This window comes from Idiotropiscis lumnitzeri, chromosome 20 (assembly GCF_059441095.1).
Source record: "Idiotropiscis lumnitzeri isolate Australia: NSW breed Sydney's pygmy pipehorse chromosome 20, RoL_Ilum_1.0, whole genome shotgun sequence".
Lineage (NCBI taxonomy): Eukaryota > Metazoa > Chordata > Actinopteri > Syngnathiformes > Syngnathidae > Idiotropiscis > Idiotropiscis lumnitzeri.
In genome coordinates this window covers 10225180-10250649 of record NC_142410.1, presented here as the reverse complement: position 1 = coordinate 10250649, position 25470 = coordinate 10225180, and the positions used below count along the sequence as shown (strand labels likewise).

The 25470-nt window shown below is 44.3% G+C and overlaps 1 protein-coding gene across 4 annotated transcripts in view; it reads right to left on the bottom strand.

Annotated features, from left to right (window-relative positions):
• The window catches only part of plce1 (phospholipase C, epsilon 1), a 44566-nt gene that overhangs the window by 4437 nt on the left and 14659 nt on the right, over positions 1-25470 (bottom strand). For 2 of the 4 annotated variants that reach the window (XM_088284710.1, XM_088284712.1), the window contains 30 exons: positions 20074-20285; positions 19168-19313; positions 12268-12425; positions 12013-12180; positions 10045-10190; positions 9807-9954; positions 9272-9382; positions 9098-9207; positions 8895-9014; positions 7878-8006; positions 7563-7699; positions 7116-7222; positions 6925-7049; positions 6625-6769; positions 6369-6533; positions 5886-6000; positions 5643-5802; positions 5452-5574; positions 5152-5288; positions 4842-5080; positions 4573-4634; positions 4330-4495; positions 4101-4208; positions 3868-3984; positions 3312-3470; positions 3101-3236; positions 2976-3017; positions 1591-1709; positions 878-995; positions 330-467 (listed from right to left, as the gene is read on the bottom strand). In XM_088284710.1, coding sequence (XP_088140836.1) covers positions 330-467; positions 878-995; positions 1591-1709; positions 2976-3017; positions 3101-3236; positions 3312-3470; positions 3868-3984; positions 4101-4208; positions 4330-4495; positions 4573-4634; positions 4842-5080; positions 5152-5288; positions 5452-5574; positions 5643-5802; positions 5886-6000; positions 6369-6533; positions 6625-6769; positions 6925-7049; positions 7116-7222; positions 7563-7699; positions 7878-8006; positions 8895-9014; positions 9098-9207; positions 9272-9382; positions 9807-9954; positions 10045-10190; positions 12013-12180; positions 12268-12425; positions 19168-19313; positions 20074-20285 — 4066 coding nt within the window. The remainder of the gene's footprint in view (positions 1-329; positions 468-877; positions 996-1590; positions 1710-2975; positions 3018-3100; positions 3237-3311; positions 3471-3867; positions 3985-4100; positions 4209-4329; positions 4496-4572; positions 4635-4841; positions 5081-5151; positions 5289-5451; positions 5575-5642; positions 5803-5885; positions 6001-6368; positions 6534-6624; positions 6770-6924; positions 7050-7115; positions 7223-7562; positions 7700-7877; positions 8007-8894; positions 9015-9097; positions 9208-9271; positions 9383-9806; positions 9955-10044; positions 10191-12012; positions 12181-12267; positions 12426-19167; positions 19314-20073; positions 20286-25470) is intronic. The other 2 variants (XM_088284711.1, XM_088284713.1) reach the window with 1 other exon arrangement.

Genomic DNA, 25470 nt, shown 5'->3' with positions numbered 1-25470 from the left:
AGAATATAAAATTGAATACAAGTCGTTCTCTCCGTGCGCACTTCCTTGGCGGCCTCTGGGGGGCAGTGTGGTGCCACACTTGCGTATAAACCTGGATTGAGATGAGAAAAGTCGCAATTAAGCTTTTTTAACATCGTGTTTGAAGAATCTATGTCTTTGAGTATTGTTCTACTGCCTGCCTGCGTGTGCTGCTGCACCTTTTGTGTTTAAATATTCATCATTTGAAGGGCTAGCATGCCCAGAACTTCCGTTAGCATGTCAATGTCATTTTACACTGACTTTAGCATTAGCGCTAAAACATTCTTTGTGTTGCCGATTTAGTGACGTACTTTTCCCAGGCGTGCGGCTCAGCGTCGAGACCTCCCCCGTTGGGCCCGAGCGAGCCGGAGTCGTGCCGAATATGGACTTCCTGCTCTTGCCGCGGTCCTTCCCTCTTCCCGAGCCGGAAGGAGACAGCGTGGACAAGCCTGTGTGGGGTCCCGCAAAATCAGTAAGACAATCCAGAAATAATTATCTTGACTGTTTATAATAATAAACTGCGGTGGGAAAAGAAAATACAAAAAAAAAAAAAAAAACGCTGCACTTTTTTATTTTTGCTATTTTAAACATAAACGCCATCATTAATCGCAGTAGGTTAAAACCATGACTTAAAACTTGGCCCGCATGCCGAATAAAGTTTTTTTTTTTTTATGAGGGCGACAGCCAGCCGCTCACCCTTTGTCAGAGCTCAGGTCAACAAAATAAAAAGAGCAGTTTAGTTTATACGGGCGGCAAAGAGAGCAGTTAAGGGAGGAAAGAGGCAATAACCAGCGGGAGACATTTCAAGGAAGATCAACGATGTTTGCAGACGAAGAAAATCCTCCGAATGTCTGCTCACCTGGAAATTTGACAGCCTGGCAGTAGATGACAAGGTCAGACAGCTCCTGCGCGATTTGCCGACTCTCCTTCTTGTTCTGAGGGAGGTAGAACTCCTCGCCCAGCTCCATGTCGAACACCTGTGGGGTGCAGGAAAGATCGGGGGCGGACTTAGCAAAAAAAAAAGAATAAAAATGTGCTTTCATGGCAATTATTATTTTTTTTAAATTACAATTTAATCACTTTGCATGCTATTTAGTCGTAGTAGTATTTAGTCGTGTGTGCGCGTCTCATCACTTCTAAATGTAAATGATCTCCATTATCGTTTCACTCTTTTGTGACAGATTTAAGGTTAAAAAAAAAAACGAAAACTTTGATCACTCTCAAGTTGCTTGTAACGGTCACACCTCAAAGCGACCGCCATGTTTTTTTTCCCCATGAATTGAATGATCAAACCAGAGTTAGCCAAGACTTTTCTCCGCCTATTCCAATAAAAAATGTTTTAAAAAATGACGGCAATTGACGTCAACGGTGCTTAAAGAGTTAATAAAACGCTAACGCTAACAAGATTGTTTCGACTGGCCCCCCCCCCCCGTCCTTTCTCATGCGATGAACTCGTCCTTCCTCAAATGCGAGGAAAAAGCTATCAGGATCCACTTTCTCCTTCGAGGACCTCAAACAGGCGCAATCGCACCAAAGTGTCCGACTGGCGGAGTGCCGCTGAAGTGCGCTGACCTTTCCTTTACACTGAGTTCTGCTGTCAGCCTTCTTCATACGCTTGGGCACTTCGTCCACAGGCTGCTCCTCTTTGTCCGCCGAGCTCTTCCCGTCGGATTTTTCCTCCAGGAGGTTATCTGCGAACACAAGTCGTATTTTTCCACATTGATGAAGTAAACGGCGAACGGAGTTGACGACGCTAACCGGACAAGGTGCGGATGGCGTACACTTGCAGGAACAGATGGGAACCATCAAATACGAACATGCAAAAAAAAAAAAAAAAAAGGTCAGGATGAGCCTCATTAGCCTCTCGCTCACTCCAAATTATCCGACTGAAAAGAACAACAGTAATTAGTCCTGCCTTTCCGCTGTTCGTATTTCGTTTCATTTTTTTTTTTTTTATGGCGGCTGTTGGGGGCGGGGCCATTTTGCGCGACTAAACTGCGAAAAGCCTTCAGTTTTAAGGAGACTTGGCTGAAAAAAAAAAAAATCGGGATTTCCGGTATCATGATCCGCTGGCCCTTCCTCGAGGTTTGGAGGAGGAGCTAATGTGGACATGAAGTGAAATTTGACGACGGCTCACTCAGCTTTGATGCCACACGATTAACACTATCAGGAGTTGATTTCGGAAAATTGGCCGTGAGCGGTAGGCTTTTCCGATCGGGAACAAAGATGGAGAGGGCTTGAGGGGGGGGGGGGGGGGGGGCGGGGCGTCGGGGGAGGAGTCGGGGCTAAGTGTGGCATCAGGAGAGAGTTAATGCTGAGAGTGGAATAGGGTAATTTCCCCCGGTCCGTTGTTTGGCGTGGGGGCAGCGTAGGGCCTGAGAAACCAGATGGTTTTGTTTTGTTTTCCCCGATGAGTCGAGGTCACGGACAAAAACGGTGCACAGAGGCTAGGAAGAAGGGAGGTGATGTGTTGGTGGAAAAAGAAGAAAGCATCCAGACAATGTAACTCTTAAAAAAAAAAATACGGACTTTTTTTTTTTCCTCTCGATTGAGTCACAAGTTGCATGTCATTCATAGTTTTTTTTTTTTTTGGGTGAACGCAGTGCAAGCAAACACACACAGCACAAGCTTGTGAAGTGGAAACACGAGCCAACATGGATGCACATAAAAAAAAAAAAAAGAATTCAATTCCATTCAATTTCCAGACAACTTCAGGACCAGATGTTCAAGAGTAATTTAGTTTCTCCCCAGAGTCAAAAACCTAATTGGAATATCCGTTGTATGTATATGGTCATACTTTACATTTGATTCTCACAACCATTGGAATTGTTTTGAATAATGAAAACAGAAAAGGATCGCATTAAATGACACAAATGCGGCAAGAAACCAAAGTGTTAGATGGCGCTCGCACCGCAAAACGGAATGAGAAGGCAACACCGGTGCACATGGAGTTTTACCTTCCAGCCCATAGGAGGCGGTAGAGGCATTGAGGACATCGGCTAAGTGGAGAAGAGGTCAAATCAAACGGGGGGGGCAGACAGGAAGGAAGTCACCTGACTGGACGCTAAAAACGCGAGCTTACCGTCTGATAAGGACTCGTAGTCGTAGTCATACTCGTCTTCGTCCTCATCCTCTTCCTCGTTGCCGTGGTTGCCAAGCGAGGTGCCCCCCGGTGATCCGTTGCTGGCTTGGGCCTGCAGGTGGGCCAGTTGGTGAGCCTGAAATAGGAAACACGTCAAGAGTTGGGCGAGAACTGACTCATTAGCCAGCGCCGGATCAAACGAGCGCGGCACCTTCTGCTTTAATAGGTCAACCGGTGCCTGGTGCGCTTTCAGCTTCTTGTTTTTCAGCAGGATCCGCCGGCGAAGCTGCAGCGGCGACGGCAGGTGGGGGTCGTCGCTGAAGTCGCCCTCGAAGAGGAAGCGCGTCACTAGACGGTCCCCGAACACCGTCTGGAAAATTACGGTGCGACAGATAAGGATCTGTTAGCCGCGTGAGGAAAGGAAGGGAATTGAGGCGAAGAATTCCGATTTGAAGGAAATTGCGTTCGCTTTTTGCGGTTCGGGTTTTATGGTTCGGACAGTTCTTCGCACTGCGGTCGACGGTACATTTCTCTGGACTAACCACAAAGCAGAAACCGCATCAACAAAGCAACTGTGTGTGTGTGTGTGTCAAAGAGTCGCGTGAACATGAAGAGTTCTGTTGCCCGGGGGCGCGAGTGGGGGGTAATGCTGGGACGGCTTAGCAAATTGAAAGCGTGTGCACATTCCAGCACTAATATCTCATGTGTTCGTGAGTATAAAAAAAATAAATAGAGGGAGGAAATCCCCCCCCCCCCAATGGCCGTACCTTAAAGATGTCGGCCATCTTGCGTTGCTGCGGAAGGGAGCAGTGGTTCTCAATGGACAGGATGACCGGCATGTCCGAGTTGACAAACGCTGAGCGGTTAATTGCTTCCACTACGTCCTGAGGAATTACAAGAGAGAGAGAGAGAGAGACGTTCTTTGGCATCAATTATTCAAGATGAGTTGGTCTCAGGGTGGAATTTTAAGAGGCAACAAAGTATCGCATTCGTTCAATACCTTGAAAGGTATTTTGGTGGTGAGTGTGTGTCCGTGATAGATGACTGGCATGCCGTCATCGCCGTCCCAACAGTCCAGTTCGACACTCCTGCAGCCTTGCAGCAGCACCTTCGATGTAGACAGCAACAAAGTTGCTTCCAAAATGTAACGAATCACGTCGCTCGTTTCTCAAATCGTCTTCTCCCATTGAAATGAATGGCAATGCTATTAATCCGTTCCAGTCACTGACCTGACTGTAAAGCTCAACAGAAGACTCTCCTTTGAGCTGGTGTCCGGTCAGGTAGGTGTTGTGAGAGGATTCGATATAGTAGTAGGACAGAGGGTACTGGAGTTCCTCGGGGTTCAGCTGGGATTCGTCATTGCGACAGGCAAAGTTGTCCTTGTCCATGAGGTACCTGGAAGAGAAGGAAAGCTAAGAGCTTCAACTTCCATTTGGCATTACTGGCTCGATATTTGTTTGCTCCAACCGCACCTTGCAAAGCCTTCAAATGACATCCAGCCCATTAGCCTCATGTTTGATGACGGCTCAAATGTCTGCAACGCAAATCCATTCGTCAGTATCATCGATCGCCACCATCCTTTCCTGGCGGAGGTTTACTTTCAGATACATCCAATTCATTTATCTGCTCCATTTCCTAATCAATACCAGGCTGTTCCTCGTGCTATTCACCCATTCAAAATCCAAACCAATCTCCAAATCAGAGCTTCCGCTAAAGTTGCCTTCAGCCAAGGAGTCCTCACCTGGATGATGCTGAGAATGTCATCGTAGCTCAGGTGCTCCCTCTGACAGTTGACCAGGAAGTCGTTCAGCTGAGGGATGGCCAAGCCCAAGACGCCCAACGAGGCGTTTTCCACGCCCGTCCCGTTGGTCACGATGCTGGCGGCGGCGATGGCGTCCGAGATCAGCTTCTGGTTGTCCGACATTTGCTGCCTGGTCCGGATGAACAGGTTGAGGTCGGAGCCGTTCCGAGTCAGGAGGTCTACAGAGGAGTAGGAAGGCGATTAAAACGGCGTGGATGTTTGCGTAGTTGAAAATGCTCCTTGTTAGTACCGAGGTCTGGCTGTAGGCCCGCGTCCCGGTCATCAATCTTCAGGCTGGTGTAGAGAGGGGCCGACTCTGGAGTGGAACGACTGCAAGGGACGGCGAAGGTGTCGAAAAGCTCCTTGAGGTCCTTTCGACTCCGGATACTGGCAGAAAACACGTAAAAAAGATTCTGAGAGTTTTCTTATATTGAAGCTCACTGGATGTGCATGCCCCTGAAAACAAGGTACAAGTGTGCCACGAGCAAAACTGGATCAAGCTACTTCAGTGTGGAGCAAACGATGCCATTTTTACAATCCAAGTATCTACCTGAAAGACTTGAAGAGTTCCACAAACTCGATGAAGCTCATGGTGCTGTCAGAGATCATGAGGTTCTGGAAACCTTTGAAACAGCCTTTGCCGCGACCGTGCCACGACCGGCTGCTCCACGCCCTGTCCACCATAAAAACAATCGCGATGTAACCTTAAGTTGAGCTTTGGCTGACGGCATGTCAACGTACCCCGGTTGGGCCTTGGTAGTCCCCGAAAGGACAGGAGAGGATTGCGGGCGCGACTGGTTGGAGCTGGCCATACTGGAGGAAGAGGAAGAGGAGGAGGAAGAGCCAAGCAATCCAGGACTTCCTTTAGAGGTGAGGGAGAACGGTCCGGGGAAGCTATCGTCTGGAGAAGTTGAAAACCATCAAGGCTAAACATGAACGCATTCAACTTGGTATGGCCTCAACCTTCATTTTAAGACTCTTCACCTGGATCGTCTTGGTCTAAGCTGTCCGACTCAGGTCCATTGCGATAAAATCCCTCTTTGCAGCTGCGCGTTTTCCTGGAAACCATCTCGTCATCCGTGGCATCCCCACTGTCTCCCTGCATTCAAAAAAAGCAAAAAACGGAATCAGAAAAGTTTTATTGTCATTGTACCACAAAGTGCGACAAAATGGAACAGACACAAAACTTCCAAGAGACATAAAAACGACGACCAACGGGGGGATACCGAACAGGAGTCGACCGGGTCTCTTTTTACAGCGTCACGTTTTCGTGGGTTAAAAAAATGTAAAAACATTTGGCACACGTTAATACACGACAGACAGGTGAGCACATGTAAACGAGGGAGGTGTCGGGTGCAGAGAGAGGGCGTCGCAGCCAGCATGCGCCACCACATCCCCTTCTCCAGTCGCGCCATAATAGAGCAGGGGAGATGACCTAGAAACATTCAACACCGGAGGAGAACTGACCCGAACAAGCGCCTTCTTCTTCTTCTTCGCCTTGTCATTGATTCCCAAAGGGCTACTTTTGGGGGCCCCCGATTTATCTCCTCCACTTGCACCCATGTTCCACCGGCGCCCTCCAAACAGTTCAATGGCTTGGGCCAGTGTCGGGCCTTCGTATCGAGCTTCCTCCTGGTAAACAGAACAACAAAGGCACTGAAAAAATGTGGTCCTGGAATGAAAACCGTCTTTGCATGGATATGCAGAAACATCACAGGCCTACCTGATAGAGACTGACATACTGCCGTCTGAGCCACTGCAAGCGCTGATCCGGAAACTTCTTCAGCTTCCTGGTGGCATTCACCAATTGCGAGAGACCCTTGTGAAGCATTTGCGCCGTGTGGTTGGGGGCCACAAAGTGCAGCAGTCTGTTGGACATGACGGAGGCTCAAGAAATTAAAATCCATACAAGGAGTCCCGAAAGTCACTATACATTTCCTTGACACAAATTCTGCCCACTGATGAGGGCAAAAATCAAAAAATTTAATTGAACGTACAGTACTCTAGCTAATCAAGTCTCGACCTGTTGTCGGTGGTACTGAGGCCGTAGAGGAGACTGAGGCCGTTCTCCTCCACCGTCATCTGGCTCAGTTTGTTCTGCAAACAAACGGCGTGGACGTCGACACCCTGGTGACCCAGAAACACCGCCTGGAAGTGCAAACACAAAATTAGGATTCTCCGACAACATCCGACATCACTTTGCAAATGACGAACCTTGACCACTCCGAGGTCCAGCAGACCTTCGGCCAGCCCCGACACCGCAGTCTGTCCCAGTCCTGGTGGGAGCTCCGTGGGGGAGACCCCTCCATTCTGAGGCTTACCTACCAAACATTTACAACAAGTTTGCCACAGGAAATTGACACTGGCCACGTATTCTCATTTACAAGCGGACTTTGTTGATTGATGATTCACTCAAAAGGTAATCGATTTTGAAAATGAAGCTTCAAATTTGCTTCACGAACCAGTTGTATTTTTGAGTCCTCTAGATGGCACTGTTGGATTAAATAAAGGGTTTCAAAATGGCAAGTCAGCCCAATGTTGAACAGAGAGCGCCATCTACAGGAGTCCGAAAATACTACGAGTGGTTCACGAAGCAGATTTGAAGCGTCATTTCATCACCTCGCAACGTTACCAAGGCGACACGGCGTTCATAATAATCACCCCAAGTGAGTGTGGTGTTGTCGGGCTGGAGTCTTAGCAGGCAGCGAGCCGTCAGGTGGCTGTCCTGGTCGTAGTGGATGACGGTGGCGCCTTGAAGCAGGAACTGGTGAACGTCTGGTTGCAGGGACAACACGTACCTTAAAAAAAAAAAAAAAAAAGATTGAAATGGGGGGCATCTCCGCTATGCGTGTGCGTGCGAGTGTTTGGACTTTGGGTCAAGCTGATATTTATAGCACTTGTGTGACTGTTAGTGTGTTCTATTTGAGGAGATTGCTTTTTTTTTTTTCATTTTTCTGAACGGAGCTCATCTCCTACCAAGGAATGAGCTCAGTGCCGTGGCAAAAAGCTCTGTGCGTCTCCTCCGTGCCTTGGAACTCCATCTCGTTTGCTGCCGGCTCAGACGACAGGTCGCCTTCGGAATCGGAGAGGTCGCCCACCATGAACCTAAAAATGAAGGAGATTGGTGTGATGTTTTTCAAAAAAAAAAAAAAAAACACGGCCAAGTGAAAGCATCACTCCTAAAATTATCTGGAAAATTCTTAGAAACAGGTTGACGTAAATAATTCTCCCCGACGGCATCTGAATGCAACACGTTGCTGAGTCATGCGCCACTGCAAAAAAAAAAAGAAAAAAGAAAAAAAACGGCTGAAAACAAGCCCAAAATTCAGACCATGCTGAGGTTAGCTGGCGATTTAAAAAAAAAAAAAAAAAAAAAAAAAAACGAGACAGGTTTTGATTCTTGTGTCATCCGAAATGATTGTGAACTGCAGTATAGAAAGAGAGAATATGAAGGGGGGGGAAAAAACATGACAAGATTTGAGAGACGAGGGAGTGCGTCCCCAAAAAAAAAAAAAAAAAAAAGTAGGAAGTCTCGATAACACAAAACTCCAGTCCACTTGTTATCCTACGCGCTAACATAAACAAAGACTCGCAGTGAAAGAAAACGATCCAGAAGCGGGAAAGATAAAGCAGGTTTCCTTTGCACAAACACCGCAAGCCACGCTGATTCCAAATTCCTGCCGGTGTCATCGGCTGCGTGCCGCCAGCGCCGTGAAAAGGAGCAGAACTCGGCTCCTTCCCGGCCTGACGGGAAACCAACCTTGCTCGCTTTTAGTCTCTTCTTGTTTTGCGAAGACAAGAAAATGTTTTGCTATCGTGTCTACTTTGACTAAGTTATAAATCGGTTTTAGTTTTTGTTTTGACAGTAAACCTCCACGGGGACTTCCACTCCTCTTTTTTGAAGAATTGCCAAACTGCTGCTCGTTATTTCAAATGTATGCTCAATCTTCACACCCGCCCACAAAACTTATGCCCCGCCCCTCAAATACTAACTGATAGCGGCAGCGGTCCCTGAGGGAGTTGTTTCTGGAGGCCGGAGCTGGGCCAGTAGAAGAAGAAGGACTTGCGGAGGCCTCATCGGGATCCTCCGCCTCCAAACTGCGATTGCACGACCTGCGAAAGCAAGAAAGCGACAGCCGCTAACGACACCGCCCGCTCGCGAGAGAAACGAGATCCATTTCCGGTGGCGACCCAACCTAATAATCTGCAGGATGTTGCTGACGGTGGCTTCTTTCTCGGGGGCGTGAAGACCGTCCGTGCCGGCGCGCAACAAGAAGTTGTGCTGGCCGCTGTAGTCGGAGACAAACTGGAGAAGAAACAGCGGACGTTAGCGACGCCGAACGCCGATTGCGCGTGCGCTCATTGCGGACCTCTATGGAGTCGTCGTTGTGATCCGCGGGCGTTTGAAGACTGATGATGCTTGCTGTGCCGTCTAATGCGTCGCTAAGCTCCTTTAGGAACACCCCGCAGAAAGGTACCACCTAGGTTGGGAGAGAAAACAATTGCCGGGGCTCAAATAAATACAGTCAACCAGTAAAATAGGTGCGAGATATATTTACTCCTTATTCAGATTTTTACTCGAGTATTTTTGTGAAAAAGAAATTTGCTCATCAAAATGCCTTTGGGTTCGCATTGCTCAATTTTTTGGGGGAGATTGATGAAAATTAATGGAGTAATCTGATTAATTCTTATTCCATGAATGCATTAATAAAAAAAAAATCTGATTAGTAGTAGAGAGCAAGAAAAAAAAACGTATAAATACGTCTTTGGGAGGCAGTGACTACAATTTTGAAAACGTATATAAAAAAAAGTCTTATGAATTGAATGAGTTAAAGAATTCAGATACACGAAAATATGAAACATAAAGCACAAATTGGCACTTTTAACTCAATAACGTCCACTCACTTTGCATCCTGGGATGTTTAGCGCCCTGGTGACAACCTTTTTATACTCCAAAGAGGTCTCGTGCTGCGCCATGGCGTCCTTGAGGCTTCTCATGGTCTCGATGTCCGACTGGTCCATAAACTGCCACATCTTCAGCACCTTGCGGGACCTGCGAGCCGTTGAAAACGCAAACAATTTCGCCAGAGCTCTTCCGGGAAGTTGCGCGTCATCCGGGACCGTTCGCGTGTTGCCACCCGACCTGAGTCCGGCCAGAAATTCCATGACGCCGTTGTAGTTGCCCATGTTCCAACAGCACTTGGCCACGTGGACCAGATAGGAGAAGACGTCTCGCTTCTCTTCCATGGAGCTGGCCGTCAGCACCAGCCACGTCACCCATGAACTCACCTGCGTGGACGCCCCCCCCCCCCGAAAAAAAATAAATAAATAAATAAAATTAAATTAAATTATGCGCATATAATTCATGTTGCTAATTCATGACTTTTAAAAAAAATAAATAAATAAAAATAAAATGAGCTCAACGAACTACACACACATCCCAAATGAAAACATCATCGTCATCCTTTCTCAGCTGCGTTGCTCTGACTCACGCACACACACACAGCAAACTATCCGCCATCAATCTGGCCGCTTCTCGCTCGCAATGCGTTTGAGCCTCATGAATGTATGCGCGCAAAGAACTTGCTAACCCCCTGACACGCTTCGATATCTGTTACCGGTTACGTAATAAGCCCGCCGCAGCCGCACTTCAAAGGGGCCGAATGAAGAGACGCATGGAAATATGCACACACACACACACACACATTAGTTCAGACGAGGTGCCTCATTGCCAGTAACATAAAAACAAAACTTTTGCATTCAAAAGTGGAACGAAGGTGGCTGTCTCAAACTTTTTCAACACTAAAGGTCAAAAGTTATTTTTCTAAATATGCTGAGGGCCGCGAGATAAATAAACGGCGGGCCAAAAAGGCCTCCCGGGGCCGCAGTTTGGAGACCACTGAATTAGGCGTACAGTCGCTTTGAAATATAACCACATGAAATTAAAAAACAAACAAACATTGATGTAAATAAAATTGTATTGTATTGTTAAAAAAAAACACGACACATCTCGAAAATGCTCCGTACGACTTCCGAGAAGTGATCCACACATCCGCGGCTTCCCAACAAGCGCGAGCGGGGCGTCACGGCTTCGCCGAAAGCCACTCAGTCGGCACCCGGCTAGCGTTCCTCTCGCCATCTCAACTCTTCTGACCAACCGCGACGCGCTTCTTTTTTTTTTTTTTTTTTTAAGTTGCCATCGCCTCTGTTATTCCATACGGCGAAAGGCGAGTGCACCTCGTGTGAGTGAGCGGGGAAAAGTAATACAGGCAGCTCCAATGAGAAAAGCGACACTTTCCTCACACACACGCACGCACGCACGCACACACAGGCGACACACTGATCCCCCCCCCCCCCTCGCCCCCACCATCACTTTGATGTTGTGTGTCTGTCGCCGTCTGTGTTTGTGTTATTAGTCGAGCTATGAGGGTCGGCCTCTCCTTGCTGCGCGTATTGCGTAACCGTTGATGACAAACGCCGCGGCCATCGGGGGCCGAACATCGCAGACAACAAACGGCGACGCTTGGCAGTACAGTCGATAAATAAGCAGATCCCGTGAAAGATCTTTAACTCATTCTCGACCATCTCAAATTAACTCTTTAGGTCCAAAATGTTTTCCTGAGTCAGTGGTGAAACTCTCTGTGTGTGCTCTCTACTGCCCCCAGGTGGCTAAAGTGTGCACACCAGAAGGAGCAATGCAATGTCCATTGAATTGAAGCAAAAAAAAAAATCAATTTAAGGGTGTCAACAATTGGAAAACAGAGAAGTGTGCTTTTTTTTTGTGTGTGTGTGATTCCTTGCACCAAAAATGCAAAGCAGCGACATCATCGCCTATCAGCCTCTCCGCCCGTGTTTATTCTAAGAGTCACTCGCCAGGCACGACGGAAGAGCGTGCGCTTTGCTGGCGCGCACAGTGTGCACAGTTCAGCCATGCGGCCATGAGTTGGGCTGACGCGCACAAAAAAAAAAAAAAAAAAAGCGGGGGTGGTGAATAACAACTGACGCCAAATTTTGCTTTTCCATTTTGTGACCCCAAAAATGCACATTTAAATTATTTGGTCGCACCTCGTTACGTGTAATAAGCTCACATGGTCGCTTTTCATTTCCTGACCTCGTTGAAGCGCGCCACCAGGTCCTCCACCGCGTTAGTGCGCGGCGTCGTCTGGGTGGGCATGTTGGGGGCCGACAGCGAGGCCTTCAGGTTGGGGTGCCGCCTGCTTTGACTCTCCGGACTGCCCAACTCTCGCGTCAGAAAGCACAAGTAGTCCAAGGGGAACACCTGCACCCAAAGCAACGGATGTCAAATAACAAATGAAGAGAATTATTTCGTTTTTTTTGTTTTTTGGGGGGTGCCCGTCCGTCCCACCCGCTGGTAAAGCTGCTGCTCCTGCTCGGTGAGGATGCAGGCGATCTCCTCGGGGAACTGAACGAGGTGCCGCAGCTCGGCCAGCTCCTTGCTGATGCCGCTCACGCTGGCGGCGAGAGCGCCGCTGCTGCTGGTCATGCTGTTAGCCAGCTGACGCTCTGCAGGGGGGAGGGGCAAGGGGGGGGGGGGGTCACAGCATGAGACGCAAGATAAGACAAGATTGGACATTAATGAAAGCCGAAAAAGCTCTTGTTGGTTGTCTGGGAATGCTGCTTTTACGACGTCAAATCTGCTCGGGAAAAGCCGCAGCTTCTCAAAGACGGAGCTGGACGACATACTTGACTTTTTTTTTTTTTTGCTTTGATTCATTGGATATTGTGCTGCTCCTTCATCAATCGTTTTTTGCAGAGGATAAAGAATATATGCCGTGAATTATTGTTGCATTCGCTGTTTTTGTTTAAAGGGAGGAAAGACGTTGACTGCTATGCTATTCGTTAGCTCCTCTATGGTGATTTGCATTATGTGTTAGCATTAAGCTAAACAGACTTATTCCTATCGGCAGTGTCAGGCGGAAACTTTTCAGGAGACCTAAAAAAAAAAACGGCATGCTTGCTTAATCATAAATGTTGCATCTTCAAAGAGAAAAAGCGATTGAGATTGGTTAATTATTGGTAAAATGAATAAAAAAAAGAATAATATAAAATAAATTTAAAAAATGAAACGAATTGCAGACAAATATGCTAATCAGTTTTGAATTTTACCCCCAAAAAATAAATTAATTAAAAATATATATTTAGGTTGAGGCTTAAAAAAAAAGTTAATTGAATACATTTTTTTGGTGATGCCAGTTGAAGTCAAACGCTGCCAACTGGGAGAGCCACAAAAACATTTGATCAATTTATTTATTTAGTTTTTTTTTTTTTTTTTTTTTTAAATCAACGCCCTCCCATTTAAATCAATACAGATTTAACAATTAGACCTCATCCACCAACTCTCGATCCACATTTCCAAAACTGCAAGATGGCGGCAATATAACACCGCAAAGATCGCAAATGATCTCCTGCCCAATTCCTCATCCGCGAAGTCAACATCATTGATCACCTCGGCAGGTTCCTGTTTAGATTCGGGCCGGCTCCAACCGGCATGAACACGCACATTGAAAAGCTTCGCACTTTGGGAAGCGTCACGTGAGCGCCCGTCCTCGCCGCGCGTTTATTGTTCTTCATCATATTCACAATCGGCGCTTTGTGGATGAGCACTTTGCCGTAATGAGATGCGAGCGGCCAAACAAATGACACGCAAAGCCGTCTGCTCATTGTCAGCACGCGGGCGCGCTTTCGTACACAAAGCGGAGAGACGCACTCGCCGGGTTGCTCCCGGTAACCCTTGAGATGGTCGACGAGTCGCCGTGGCAACGGCAGCGCTACCGCGCCGCAGGAGGGCCAAATTTAGTTCAAAATTAGTTCATGACTGTATCATTAAAAATTACAGGATAAAAAAAAAATCTTATTTAGGTTTTGTTTGATTTTTAAGGCGGATTTTTGCCTAGAAAATGTTGATTGAAATCCAAATTGCAGCACTTTTAGGATATTTTACTGGTTTTGCGATCAAACTAATTGTTCAACAGCAAATCAGTCACGCCAATTTGAAAAAATGTCCTTTTCAAATTTTTGGTGCGCAACACAGATTTTAATCAATAGATATGAAAAAAAATTCAACTGTTGCTGAACTTAATCTGGTATTCATAAAAATAAAGAAATTAATTAATTAAAAAAAAAGATTTTGTATTTTTGGGCCTAAAAGAGCAATTTTTATTTTTTTTTTAAAAACCCAAGACAAGTTTTTTTTTTTTTAACTTAGATTAAAGTTGCGGTTCCTTGTAAGTGTTTATGACTATAATGATGAAAACCTGACATGCTCGAGGAGAAAAAAAAAAAAAAGAATGAAACTATAAAAAAAATGTTTTTATGACTATAATGACGTGATCGAGAAGAAAAAAAAAAAAAGGTCAGATTCGGCATCAGTGCAAAAAAATGAATCCGGAATAGTTTACCTGCATTCCTGATTAAAAATGTGTTGCAGGCGTTATTGATCTCTCAACAATCCACGGGCGAACGTTTTTGATTTAAACAACAAACGCCGCCTCAAAGGACAGCGATGAATTTCATGACCAATCATTCATTTATTTATTCCTCCTTTGCTTCGGTGAGGCGACAATCGTCATCGTCGGTCAAGACGGCGACAAAACGCTCTCGAGAATCTCATCGGAAAAGATGAAACACACCAATACATGTCGTTTGTCCGAGATGCGCCTGCGCTCACTCTCGAAAGCGCACCCTTGACCTTTCCCGGCCGGGAAGTGCGAGCCGACAATAAACGTGATGATGTTTATGCATCGCGGTCGCTCGATCATGCGCAAACGGCCGCATGTCGAAATCCGAACATCCTGAGTGAAATTGGGGCGCGGACCGACGCGATTCCTTGATGGAGGTTACGCTTGATTAACGTTGCTATCAAAACAAATAACATCCACTTGATTTCAACTCAAGTGCTATTAAGGGACTGCTTCTGCAAAAAAAAATATAAAAAAATCAATAGGGCAGGAAATGAAAAACTTTTAGAGCGGTCTTCATAACTTATTCATATCGTGCAAAAACGTTGAACACGATCCATCACACAAAAGGTGAAGCACAAAAAAAAAAAATAGATAAATAAATCTGCATTATTCGTTGATGAGATTCACCAGGTGGACGCGTGGAGGAAATTAGCATTTTTTCCCAGAAGATGTCATGGCGACCCAGTCGCGACAGGAATACCGGGAAACGTCTTTTTTTATAACAGCTCGTTCCTCGCTTCACGTGTTGAACCGTCAAAGTACACCGTCTAGTCCTTGGAAGATAACACATGAAAGGAGTCCAAAAGCACGCGCGCGTTCCCGTGAAAAAACATCAACGCGTTGTAAATGGCGCTATAAGGAGGAAAAGGGAGGGGGGGGGGTGTACACTTCTGCATCTCCAATACAAACAACGCCACAATCGGCATCAAATCCAAACTCAGGCAGCACGTATGAAAGACTGAAATGACATTTTGCTTTTTGGGCATATTTTTAGTCGCACTGTTGTTGAGCTGCGAAGAGTGTTAACTGTATCCTGGAGACGGCAATAAAAGCGTGACCTTGTGGCCTCGGGTGTGCGGGTCAACGGGACGCAAAAGGCACTCGGCCACGGCAATGCGCGGCACGCTGGCGCATGGCGCGCGAGGGGCGACGGGTCAAAATGTGCCTGGCAACACGGTAAAAAATAAAAATCATAATAAAATAAATAAATAAATATATAAATAATTACATACATAATTGAATAATAATAAATACATATAATAAATAAATATTTTTTATGATCCTATTGTTTCTGTACAAATTATTATCGTCCGTAATAATATTAACAAAATTTTAACAAAAACTCAGCAGCTGAATTATCCTTTTGTGTTTAATCCAAATCAAACATTTGGAAACATCGGCTTTTATTTTTCAAAACAACAATGGGATCAGTTACTTCTCAAGTCACGTTTTAATGTTGTTTTCGCTAAGCAATCGTAAAACAATAATAACTGGTTAATAAACAGTAATCGACAAAAAAAAAAAAAACGGTAAAACACTAATGCTATAAAAAAATCGTCATCTGATTAGTCGATTAATCGATGGAGTCATCGACAGAATAATATTCGATCGTGGCGGCCCTCATTTTTGGAGTACTTTTGCCACACGGTGTTCATATTCACCAGAATCATTTTCATTTGTCTTAAGGCACATTTGTATTTATTAAGTTGTGATTTTTAGAACATTGATTGACATTAACGCAATATAATTGATTAGAAATCAACAAAAAAAAAAAGCAAATCCGTCGAAGCCAACGCGTGCCGGAGACGACGCGGCGAGAGCGGCTCCACTTACTGAACAGCTTGAGGTCCATTCTATTTGAGTGCTTCATGACTGCCCGCCGCAGCTGACCACTCCGCCGCCCGTCCCCGCGCTGACACTTCAGTGGCGAGGTGTACCCGTGCACACTGAAGCCGGCGCTCCAGTTTCCCCGCAGCTGCTCTAGAGCGCTCGCTCTCTCTCTCTCTCACTCGCCCCTTCCCCTCAGCACTCTTAACATGTTCTTTCCCTGGACTGCATTCACTCTCTCTCTCTCTTTCTCTCATTCTGTGTGCCTCGCCCCCCCCCAAATAACTCGCCCACTATACATCCCACCCCCGCGCCATACATAGTTCACAGCCATGTGCGAAAGTTCCACCAAGCAGACAACCAATCACACGCCGCTTTGGCAACGGGGACCTTGAGTACATTATGAGTCATTTTCCGGGAGCCTCCTAAAAGACACCCGGACATTTTTGCAAAGTGTTTTTTATTAGAAACAAATAACATAATTACACAAATGTCAAGATCTTTTATTTTTTTTTTGCTACAATTTCATGGAAATTGTGCTGCTCCGATCGATTTTGCTGAGTGGTGCCTTGAATCTAAATTGTTGCTGTAGAAATTATTGGAATTATATATTGTGAATCGCATTTATGAGGGTCTAAATATGAAATTCTGGGCAAGGCAATTATTTTCGTATTTCAAACTTGCACAAATGCAAAAAAAAAAAAAAAAAAAAAATTTAAATGCGCCTTTGAACTTGCACGATTTCATTCTTTGACCTTTGACCCGTTTTTCCATATCTCTGTGAATTTAATTATTGATGTATTTTTTTTTTTTGCAAGATATTTTCCAAAAGCAGCGAAAGTGCACGTTGCACGATTGGAAGCACCCGACTCACCTTTTGCTATTCCTTTATTTTTTTATTTACATTTTAATTGTTTGTTAACAAAATCCAGTTTCCGCCACGCTACAATTACAAGAGAGAGGAACAAATAAGCATTCGCTTAACGGAAACACCGTCATAACTTTCACGTGTATATCTTTAGCCATCGTATGGTTGCGTAAACAATCGGTAATCCTTGAGACTTCCCTCGACTACGACTCCCCACCGCATCGGCTGTCAGTGGCTCGGGCAACACAATGTGCAACGATGACAGAAGGCGAGAGAGTGCGAGAGAGCGAGAGAAAAAGTAGAAAGGAAGAAAAGCAAAGTGAAAGAGCGCAATATCGAGCTGGGGAGGGATGGCAGCCCGGGCGACTTACTTTGTGTTACCAAGGAAATGAGACTCAAACCGCTCCTATTTATATTTCACAGAAAGCATTTTGAAAATCTGGACGCAAAGGCAAAGCTGGGTTCGACAAAAATGGATCTTTGACGTCTTTGGCCGTCAATGGCAGTGAATGAGTTCAAAATAGATTTAGCGGTCATGAATGAAGGATTTAAAGCATCGGTGTCAAACTCTGGCTCGCGGGCCAAATTTGGCCCGCCGGCTAATTATATTTGGCCCATGAGGCTATACCAATTTGAATGAATGTCATTGATGGATTTTTTTAAAATAATTATTATTTACAAATTTTATTTAATAAATTAATGTCATTGATTTTTTTTAAAATAACTATTTACTATTATTGAAATTTTATTTTATAAATTTATGTTAAATAATTAAAAATATATATATTTATTATTATTCAAATTTTATTTAATAAATGAATGTCATTGATGTTTTTTTTAAATTATTTATTATTTAAATTTTATTTAATAAATGAATGTCATTGTTTTTTTTTAAATAATTATTTATTATTATTTAAATTTTATTTAATAAATTAATGTCATTGATGTTTTTTTTAAATAATTATTTATTATCATTTAAATTTGATTTAATAAATGAATGTCATTGTTTTTTTAAAATAATTATTTATTATTATTTAAATTTGATTTAATAAATTAATGTCATTGATGTTTTTTTTTAAATAATTATTTATTATTATTTAAATTCTATTTAATAAAGTAATGTCATTGATGTTTTTTTTTTTTTGTTTTTTTTTTTTTAAAATGCGATTTTGCATACCTGGACTATTAAGTTATATATTGGATAGTATTATGTGTTGCTTGTTCCATATTCAGCAAATCTTGTTTGGGTCCGTATAAAAAGGTTCATTTGTTCAATGCTGGCTTTGTTCAAGTCTTACTTTTCGGCCCACCGTGTATTTGAGTTTTGACGTTCCTGATTTAAAGAGTGCCAAATTACAGATGTAAAATGTAGAGCGTTTGGGAATCGCCCATTCCTCGGCGGCAACATTATTCTCCGGTTGATTGCGCAAGGTCGGTTCCCGAGCAAGTCAGCGCGATCAGGACGCTCCGTTTGAAAGAGCCCATCAAACAAGGTAGGCAACACGACAAGGCCGTGCGACCGTTACCGTATATGGTATGAAGCACATTAATGCGCCAGCCCAACTCAAGGCACGACCGTCAAGAATAAATGTCTCATCACATGCGAGAACGACTTGAACATTTTGGGTCGAAGTCAGCTCTGGTTTTTTTTATTTCTTTGTGTCAAGCTTCAGAGACGTGTGTCTGTTGACAGTGCGCACGCGGGGGCCTCCCGTCCCGTGGAGCGCCGCCAGCGGGACTTTAACGTGCGGCTCTCGGCTTACATTTGAGTCGTACGTAACGTCGGTGCAGAGAAGCTGGACGGCCGGCCGAGCAGCTGAGTCACGCTTAGTCAGACGGTCATTTGACTTTTGGGATTACTCGCGTACGAGCTTGCGGTGAGGTCAGCTGGCGTTTAGTTTCTCGCGTAAGACGACAGAAATGCACACATTTTCGTTTTTATATATAAATATGGGGACATGGGAGGGGAGAGGAAAAAAAAAAAAATCACAAAATCCCTCCAAAGCAGACCACAGGGGAAGCTTATCTTCCGCTCAATCAAACACCCACTGACTTTTTTTTTTTTTTGGAAAAGCAGTTTGCCACGCACCTTTCAGCACGCCGTGGCTGCTGTTGGGGGACTGGCCGAGCGGGCAGGGCGAGGCGGAGCGGGCCCCGAGTGCGGCCGTGGCTTCCAGAAGGGCTCCGGTCAGCAGGGAGCAAACAGATGTCCTCTGAGCACATGCGAGATAAAACCTAGAAAGAAAGTAAAGGAGGGAGGAACTAAGAGAGGTGACTCATTTAAAAAGGGAGGATTCCCTCATAAGTGCTCACTTACACGGAACGGAATGAGTAACAAATATATTAGCATAAAAACAATGAGGGACATTACGAAACTCTGGCATGTCAAAGTCAATTGAAGTCGCTTGCATCAACTCGAAGGAATTTCAGACAGGCTATTTGTTAGCACGTCTATGGCATTTTGCATCGTTTGTTAGCATTGTGGTTTGGTTCAATCCAAACTATGGAGGACTGAAAGCGCCAAAATTAAATACATAAATACATCATTAAAATGGTCACAAATTCATTAAATGAGCAATAATTATATGTAAAAAAAATTATTAAATTATTTCTGTATTTAATTAATTAGATAAAATAAATTCATGAAAAACTGCAACACTAGACCAAGAAATAATTTATTAAATATGGAAATGATTTTATATATTTATTGTTTTTTTTCCAAATAATTATAGGTAATTTATTTAATTAATGAAACGTTGATTTATTTAATTCCATATTAATAAATAAATGAAACATTTAATTAATGAAACTTTAATTTGCTTTTATTTAATTATTTTATGGTGCATTTACTTATTTATCCGAAATATTTAATTTTAATTAAACATTTCATGGTGAATTTATTTATTGATTTAATTTTGGCACTTTCAGTCCTCCATACCAGACTGCGATGATTGCAAACAGTCCTCAAAGCAAAAAAAACTCGTCTAGCACCAACCTGGGTGGGCAAGACGATCCCCGACTAGGATCAGGACGGGTGATCCGAGCCGGTCCAGGTGGACGCCCGCTGACAGGGGGCGGCGGCCAGCAAGAAAATCGGAGACTGATGCATTCATACGCGAGCGGCGGCGGCGGCGGTGGCGGCAGCAGCAGCTTCTTGGCAGGGTGAGTCAGGTTAAGTGCGGCAGCATCTTGGACATTGTGTACCACCTGGAGAGGAGCACAAGTGTGTCACTTCCAAGTAGCGCTACGTGTTCCAGAATGCCGTGTGGGTGGCGGGTATAGAAGTATAGGCAAGCGGCAAAAAAAAAAAAAAAATACGCTGAATAAATGGAATAAGTGGGAGGCAGCACACAATAGTTAAAAAAAAATAAATAAATAAAAAATAAAAAAGGGAAAAAGAACACGTGGACCCTTTTGAACATGACCCATTTCTGGCAATTTTATTCCGGATTATTTTGCAGCTCAACCATGTAGAAATGAGGAAAAATCTAACCAAAACTAAAATGCATTCTCTTCCAAAAACAACGCGGATTTTCAATTCCTGCAATTCATCAGCAATTACTTTTCAGCCTCAAAAAAAAAAAAAAAAAAAAAAAACTTTTTCTCATACTTTCTGCCCAGCATTAAACAAACATAATGAGTCCAACGAAAGGGATGGGTTTCCTGCGTGGGCAGTCGGTCCTGCCATCAGATCTGGACCGTCCCGAGGGGAAATGGGAGCTACCAGGATGCACGTTTGCAGAGGGCGAGCGCCGTTTAAATCAACAGCAATGAGTCCGGCGTGTCTGTCACACCAAAAAAAAAAAAAAAAATCCACTAAATAGCTTCCATGAAGATATTTTTTCAAATAACCGTCAGAGCGTTGACCTCCGCTCAGAGAAACTATTCAACGGCATAAAGTGCTACTAAACGAGATTAACAATGCTTTTTTTTTTTTTTTTCCACATTCAAGAGATAAGTCGGAGCAAAATGGAGGACTTGGCCGACATCGTGCATAACCCGCATGCCTTTCTGAGTGACCGCACTTTCTGGATAGGCCAGTTTGCTGAACGTCCCCAAGTCTGCAAACTAAAACATATGCTGACTCAAGTATTGATGGCGGTGGCTAAGCCACGCCCCCTGAAACGCAGACTGACGAATCACAGCGTTGAATTGAATGAATTTGGACGCGTCTTTAGCGAGGAACAGGTTTGGTTTTCAGAGAGCGTGCCTGTAAGAGGAGAGGCCGACAACAAAGGACACCGCGGGGAGCGTGTTGCCGGCAGTGACGGACAGCCGGCAGCTGCCCTGCACGCGCGCGCACGCACGCGCGCACAAACATTCTTGTCCTCGAATCGCAAGCCAGCGCACGACATACAGACCTGCTTCCTGTCAAAGAAAAAAAAAAAAAAAGTACACGTGGTGTATAACAGTATCGTGTGAGAATTGGACACAAATGGCCACCAGGGGGCAGTAGAATTCTTTAATTTATGATCTCTATTGCTACTTAATTAAAAACAAATAATGATAAAATTCCAGATTGTTCGTCTAAGGGTTTGAAATAAAACATCGGCGTCACAGATGAAAGCGTGTGCATATTCCCGCACAAATGTGAAGCGACACGCCGCCGCGAGTTGAGCCGTGCAGCTCGCGTTACTCCAAGTGGACAGGAAACGCTAATGGTTTAAGTCCCGTCAAAGTAAATTAGAGGCCGCGAGTGGCAGCTGCTCCCTGACAAAAGTCCAATTTCGGGTCGTGATGACGGGTGAACGTCCTGGTTGTACAAGTTCAGGTTATTACATAAGTCCATTCGCATGGATTTTTAGGGATATTCAGAATTAAAGGGAACCGAAAGATACATTTTACGTTTATAAAGCCATTGATTTTTTTTTATTTTTTTTTTTATGGTTGGCGGAAAATTTGATAGTGTGTGTTAGGATTCCTTTTTATTATTATTTTTTCCAGTAATTAAAAAATAATAATGTTACTATGGTAAAAAAAATGAAACCATGAAATGAATAAATAAATAAAATACAAATAAATAGAAAAAATAAATAGAAAAATAAATAGGAAAAAATAAAAAAAAATTGAAAATTAAACAACAAAATAAAGAAATAGGAAAAAAATGGAAAACAAAATAAACAAAAAATAGACTTCAAATGACAGCTGTAGAGCGCGGTCAGATCACGTGTCGCTGGTTCTCAAAGACGGCGCCTCTAAACGACCCGTCCCGAATCCCATTCATAAAAATGATCATTTACACACGCATCACCTCATTCGCGGCCTACTGACACCTGCACTTTTGGGCGGGTATCAAGCGTCCATTTCGACGTATCGGCAATCCATCGGATCGAATTATCTGCCCGGTAACAGCCATTCTCCGAGGGCACGCTGGGGGGCAGCGCGCAGATGTACTGAACTTTGAGCTGGAATGCGCACATGCTAACATGACCGCATACAAAGTGACAAACGTAGACACGCCTTGTGCTGATGCGTGTCTCACAGCAGAAAGCTTGGAAGTATCCTCGCCGACACACAACCACCCACATCTTGACCTCTTGGCTTGGATGAACACGACCCACCGCACACTCCCATACTCCCTCACCATGACACACACACACACACACACACACAGTGTTATTTTTTTATCGTGTTTTAATTTGTCCAGTGACCAAACTCAATCGGGGTCCCGCAGGGATCAATGCACGGCCCTCTATTGATCAGTATATTTGATATATGATATCAGAGTAGACAGGAGTTTACCGATATTCTACAATGCAGAATTTTTAAGTCTGCGCGGGCAAGTAAGAGCAAAAAAGAATTAATCTAGCTAGCTAGCTAGCAAGTTGGCTAAAGCTAGCTAAGCATCCATTCATCAAAGCTAATGCTCCGCCACAAAATTCCAAGGTGGCACAATGCTCCAAAATCAGATGCCATTTCCGCCCAAAGCCTGAAAATATAATTCCACGTCCCGCAGCACGCCCGAGTCATCAAACGGGAATAAATAAAACCCGTCAAAGCTGGTGTACTCTCCCACGAAGCGCACATTCAAAGAAGAGCTCGCCGATACATCACTTCTCCTGACAGCTACTTTTAGACCACTCATGAAAGGAAGGGTGAAGGTTAGCGCAGCCTGGCGGGAGAAGGCTCGCCATTAAAAGAACGCTGTTATTCTGGTCAGTGGGCTCAGAGCGGAGGTCAGCGCAGAGACGTCACTCGGAACCTTTGGCTTCCCATCGCGCACTTGGTGGCCATGCGCAGAATTTGGACACACAAAATGATTCAATAGGCTCAGCCACTGTTTAAAAAAAAAAAAATCTGCATATTTGGTTGCCAATCAGCGAATTCAGGTACATCGAGAATTTTTTTTATTTATTTAATCAGAGGGAGACGCTGAGGCTTTCAATCAATAGCACTTAATCCATTTCAAAAGGCGCCAGGTATGTGCAGCAGCTTTGGTATGTTCAGGAAGCAGACGCTTTTAAGTCCACCGTCCTTGGACGGCGTGCAAACTGGGCTTGGAGACAAAAACTGATGCGCCCAAGCAAGCGGCGCAGACGTAGCGCGTGAGCTGCAATTGTTTTGCACAAGCACTGACCTCGTCTGCTGTATTTTTTTTTTTTTTTTTTTGTAGTGCGTGTGTCTCCGCGAAGTCATGTTTGCCCGCCGCAGACGGAGCCTGGACTTTCTCAGCTTGATTAAGTTCTGCGATTGTAAAAAAAAAAATATATATATATGTCGTAGTTGAACTAAATGCTCATTTATTGCTCCTCCTTTGTGAAAAATATGAAATCATAGCTCAGTGCTTCTCAAATAGTGGGGCGGGCCCCCCTGGGGCGGGCGCGTGTGACCCTGGGGAAACATGCTTTTTTTTTCTCCAACGTACTAAAATAAAGTGTAATTGCAAGTCGTCTCCATCAGGTGGCAGTAGCGCTCTCATTGCCCATTATTCGCAGCGAGTATTAACTTTTTGTTTCGCGACGGAAATGCTATTATTAAAAGTTGTGACGTAGAGTGAGTGGTGGGGGGGGGGCACAAATTGTCTTCTTTTTGCTAGGGGGTGGGGGGCTAACAGAAAATAATTGAGAAGCACTGCGATCGCTCGTCATCCAGAATGCCTTCGAGGCTGCCAGGAATAAATCACATTTATCAAGATATGAAAAAAAAAATGGTCTGATTTTTTTTTTTCGGGGGCTCCTGACTGGACATCTGCCGGGTCTTGATGATTAATGCCGCGCTAAATTTCACAAGGAGTTGCTTGAGCGAAGCGCTGCACCCCCCACGGCACCGCTTTGCACCTTTTTAGCGAGCTTGCAGCATCGGAGTCAACACAAAACTGTCAGAGTATGCATAGTAAAAAAAATAAAATAAATACAATTTAGAATTATTTTTAAAAAAATGTAAAAAAAAAAGAAAATTTCAGGCAGGAAAAAGAGAGACTGGATGCATTAGCGCGTTTTAGTGTTTTTAACCGGAGACAATAGCGGTCTTTTTATTTAACGGTACGAAGCAGATAATTAGTATAAAGCTTACTCTTGGAGATGAGGTCAGCGAACGTAGCTTGAAAAACAACGGTCATAAAGTTAACGCAATCAGCGTCTCCGATTTCGAAAAGAATCGTGCACTTGATTGATCTCGTTTGCTCCGCTCATCCCCCCCAAGGGGAGGAAGAGAAAAGTGTTTGCAGTTAGATGAAGAAGAACGACGACAAATAAAAATGGCATCATTGGCTCTTTGAATTTTAGGGGAAGACGTAATTTTGCGAATGGGAAAATGTTTTTGAAAAAATTTTAAAACACCAGAATACGGCTGAAAATGAATATGAAGTCATTGTAATTTTGCAAGAAATGGGGGAAAAAAATTCAATTAACAGAAGAAAATGCACAATAACTGAGAATATTTGGAAAAAAACGTCTATATGAAAATAAATTTAAAAAAAAACACACCCACAAGTCAACACAACTTGGCCTCGTGTACCGCCACCGCGCCCGAGGAAAAACAACCAATCAGAAACAGAAGACATGACGCGTCAATCACTTTCATGCTGACCTTTGACCACCGAAAAGTAAAAACTACCACTCCGATGTCGACTAAATGACATTCAAATTCAAACTTTTTTCCTGCACATTTTTCACTTTGCTTGCTACACACCAAGGACTGCCCCAGAAAGTGTAAACAAAAAACCACGTTGCGATTCCAACAAGCTGGAAGTCATTACCCACAAGCAGCCAGCCAGCGGGATCCTTTCACACCCCCCCCCCTCTCTCTCATTTACAGTTCTCATGATGTCATACAACACGAGGCCGCGACATCCTCGCGCAGAATGCCGGTGGTGACACTTCCAGACTAGCATGATGGATGTTCTTCCGTACGACATGCTAGAAAGTTGCAGGAAACCGAACACACGAGTATA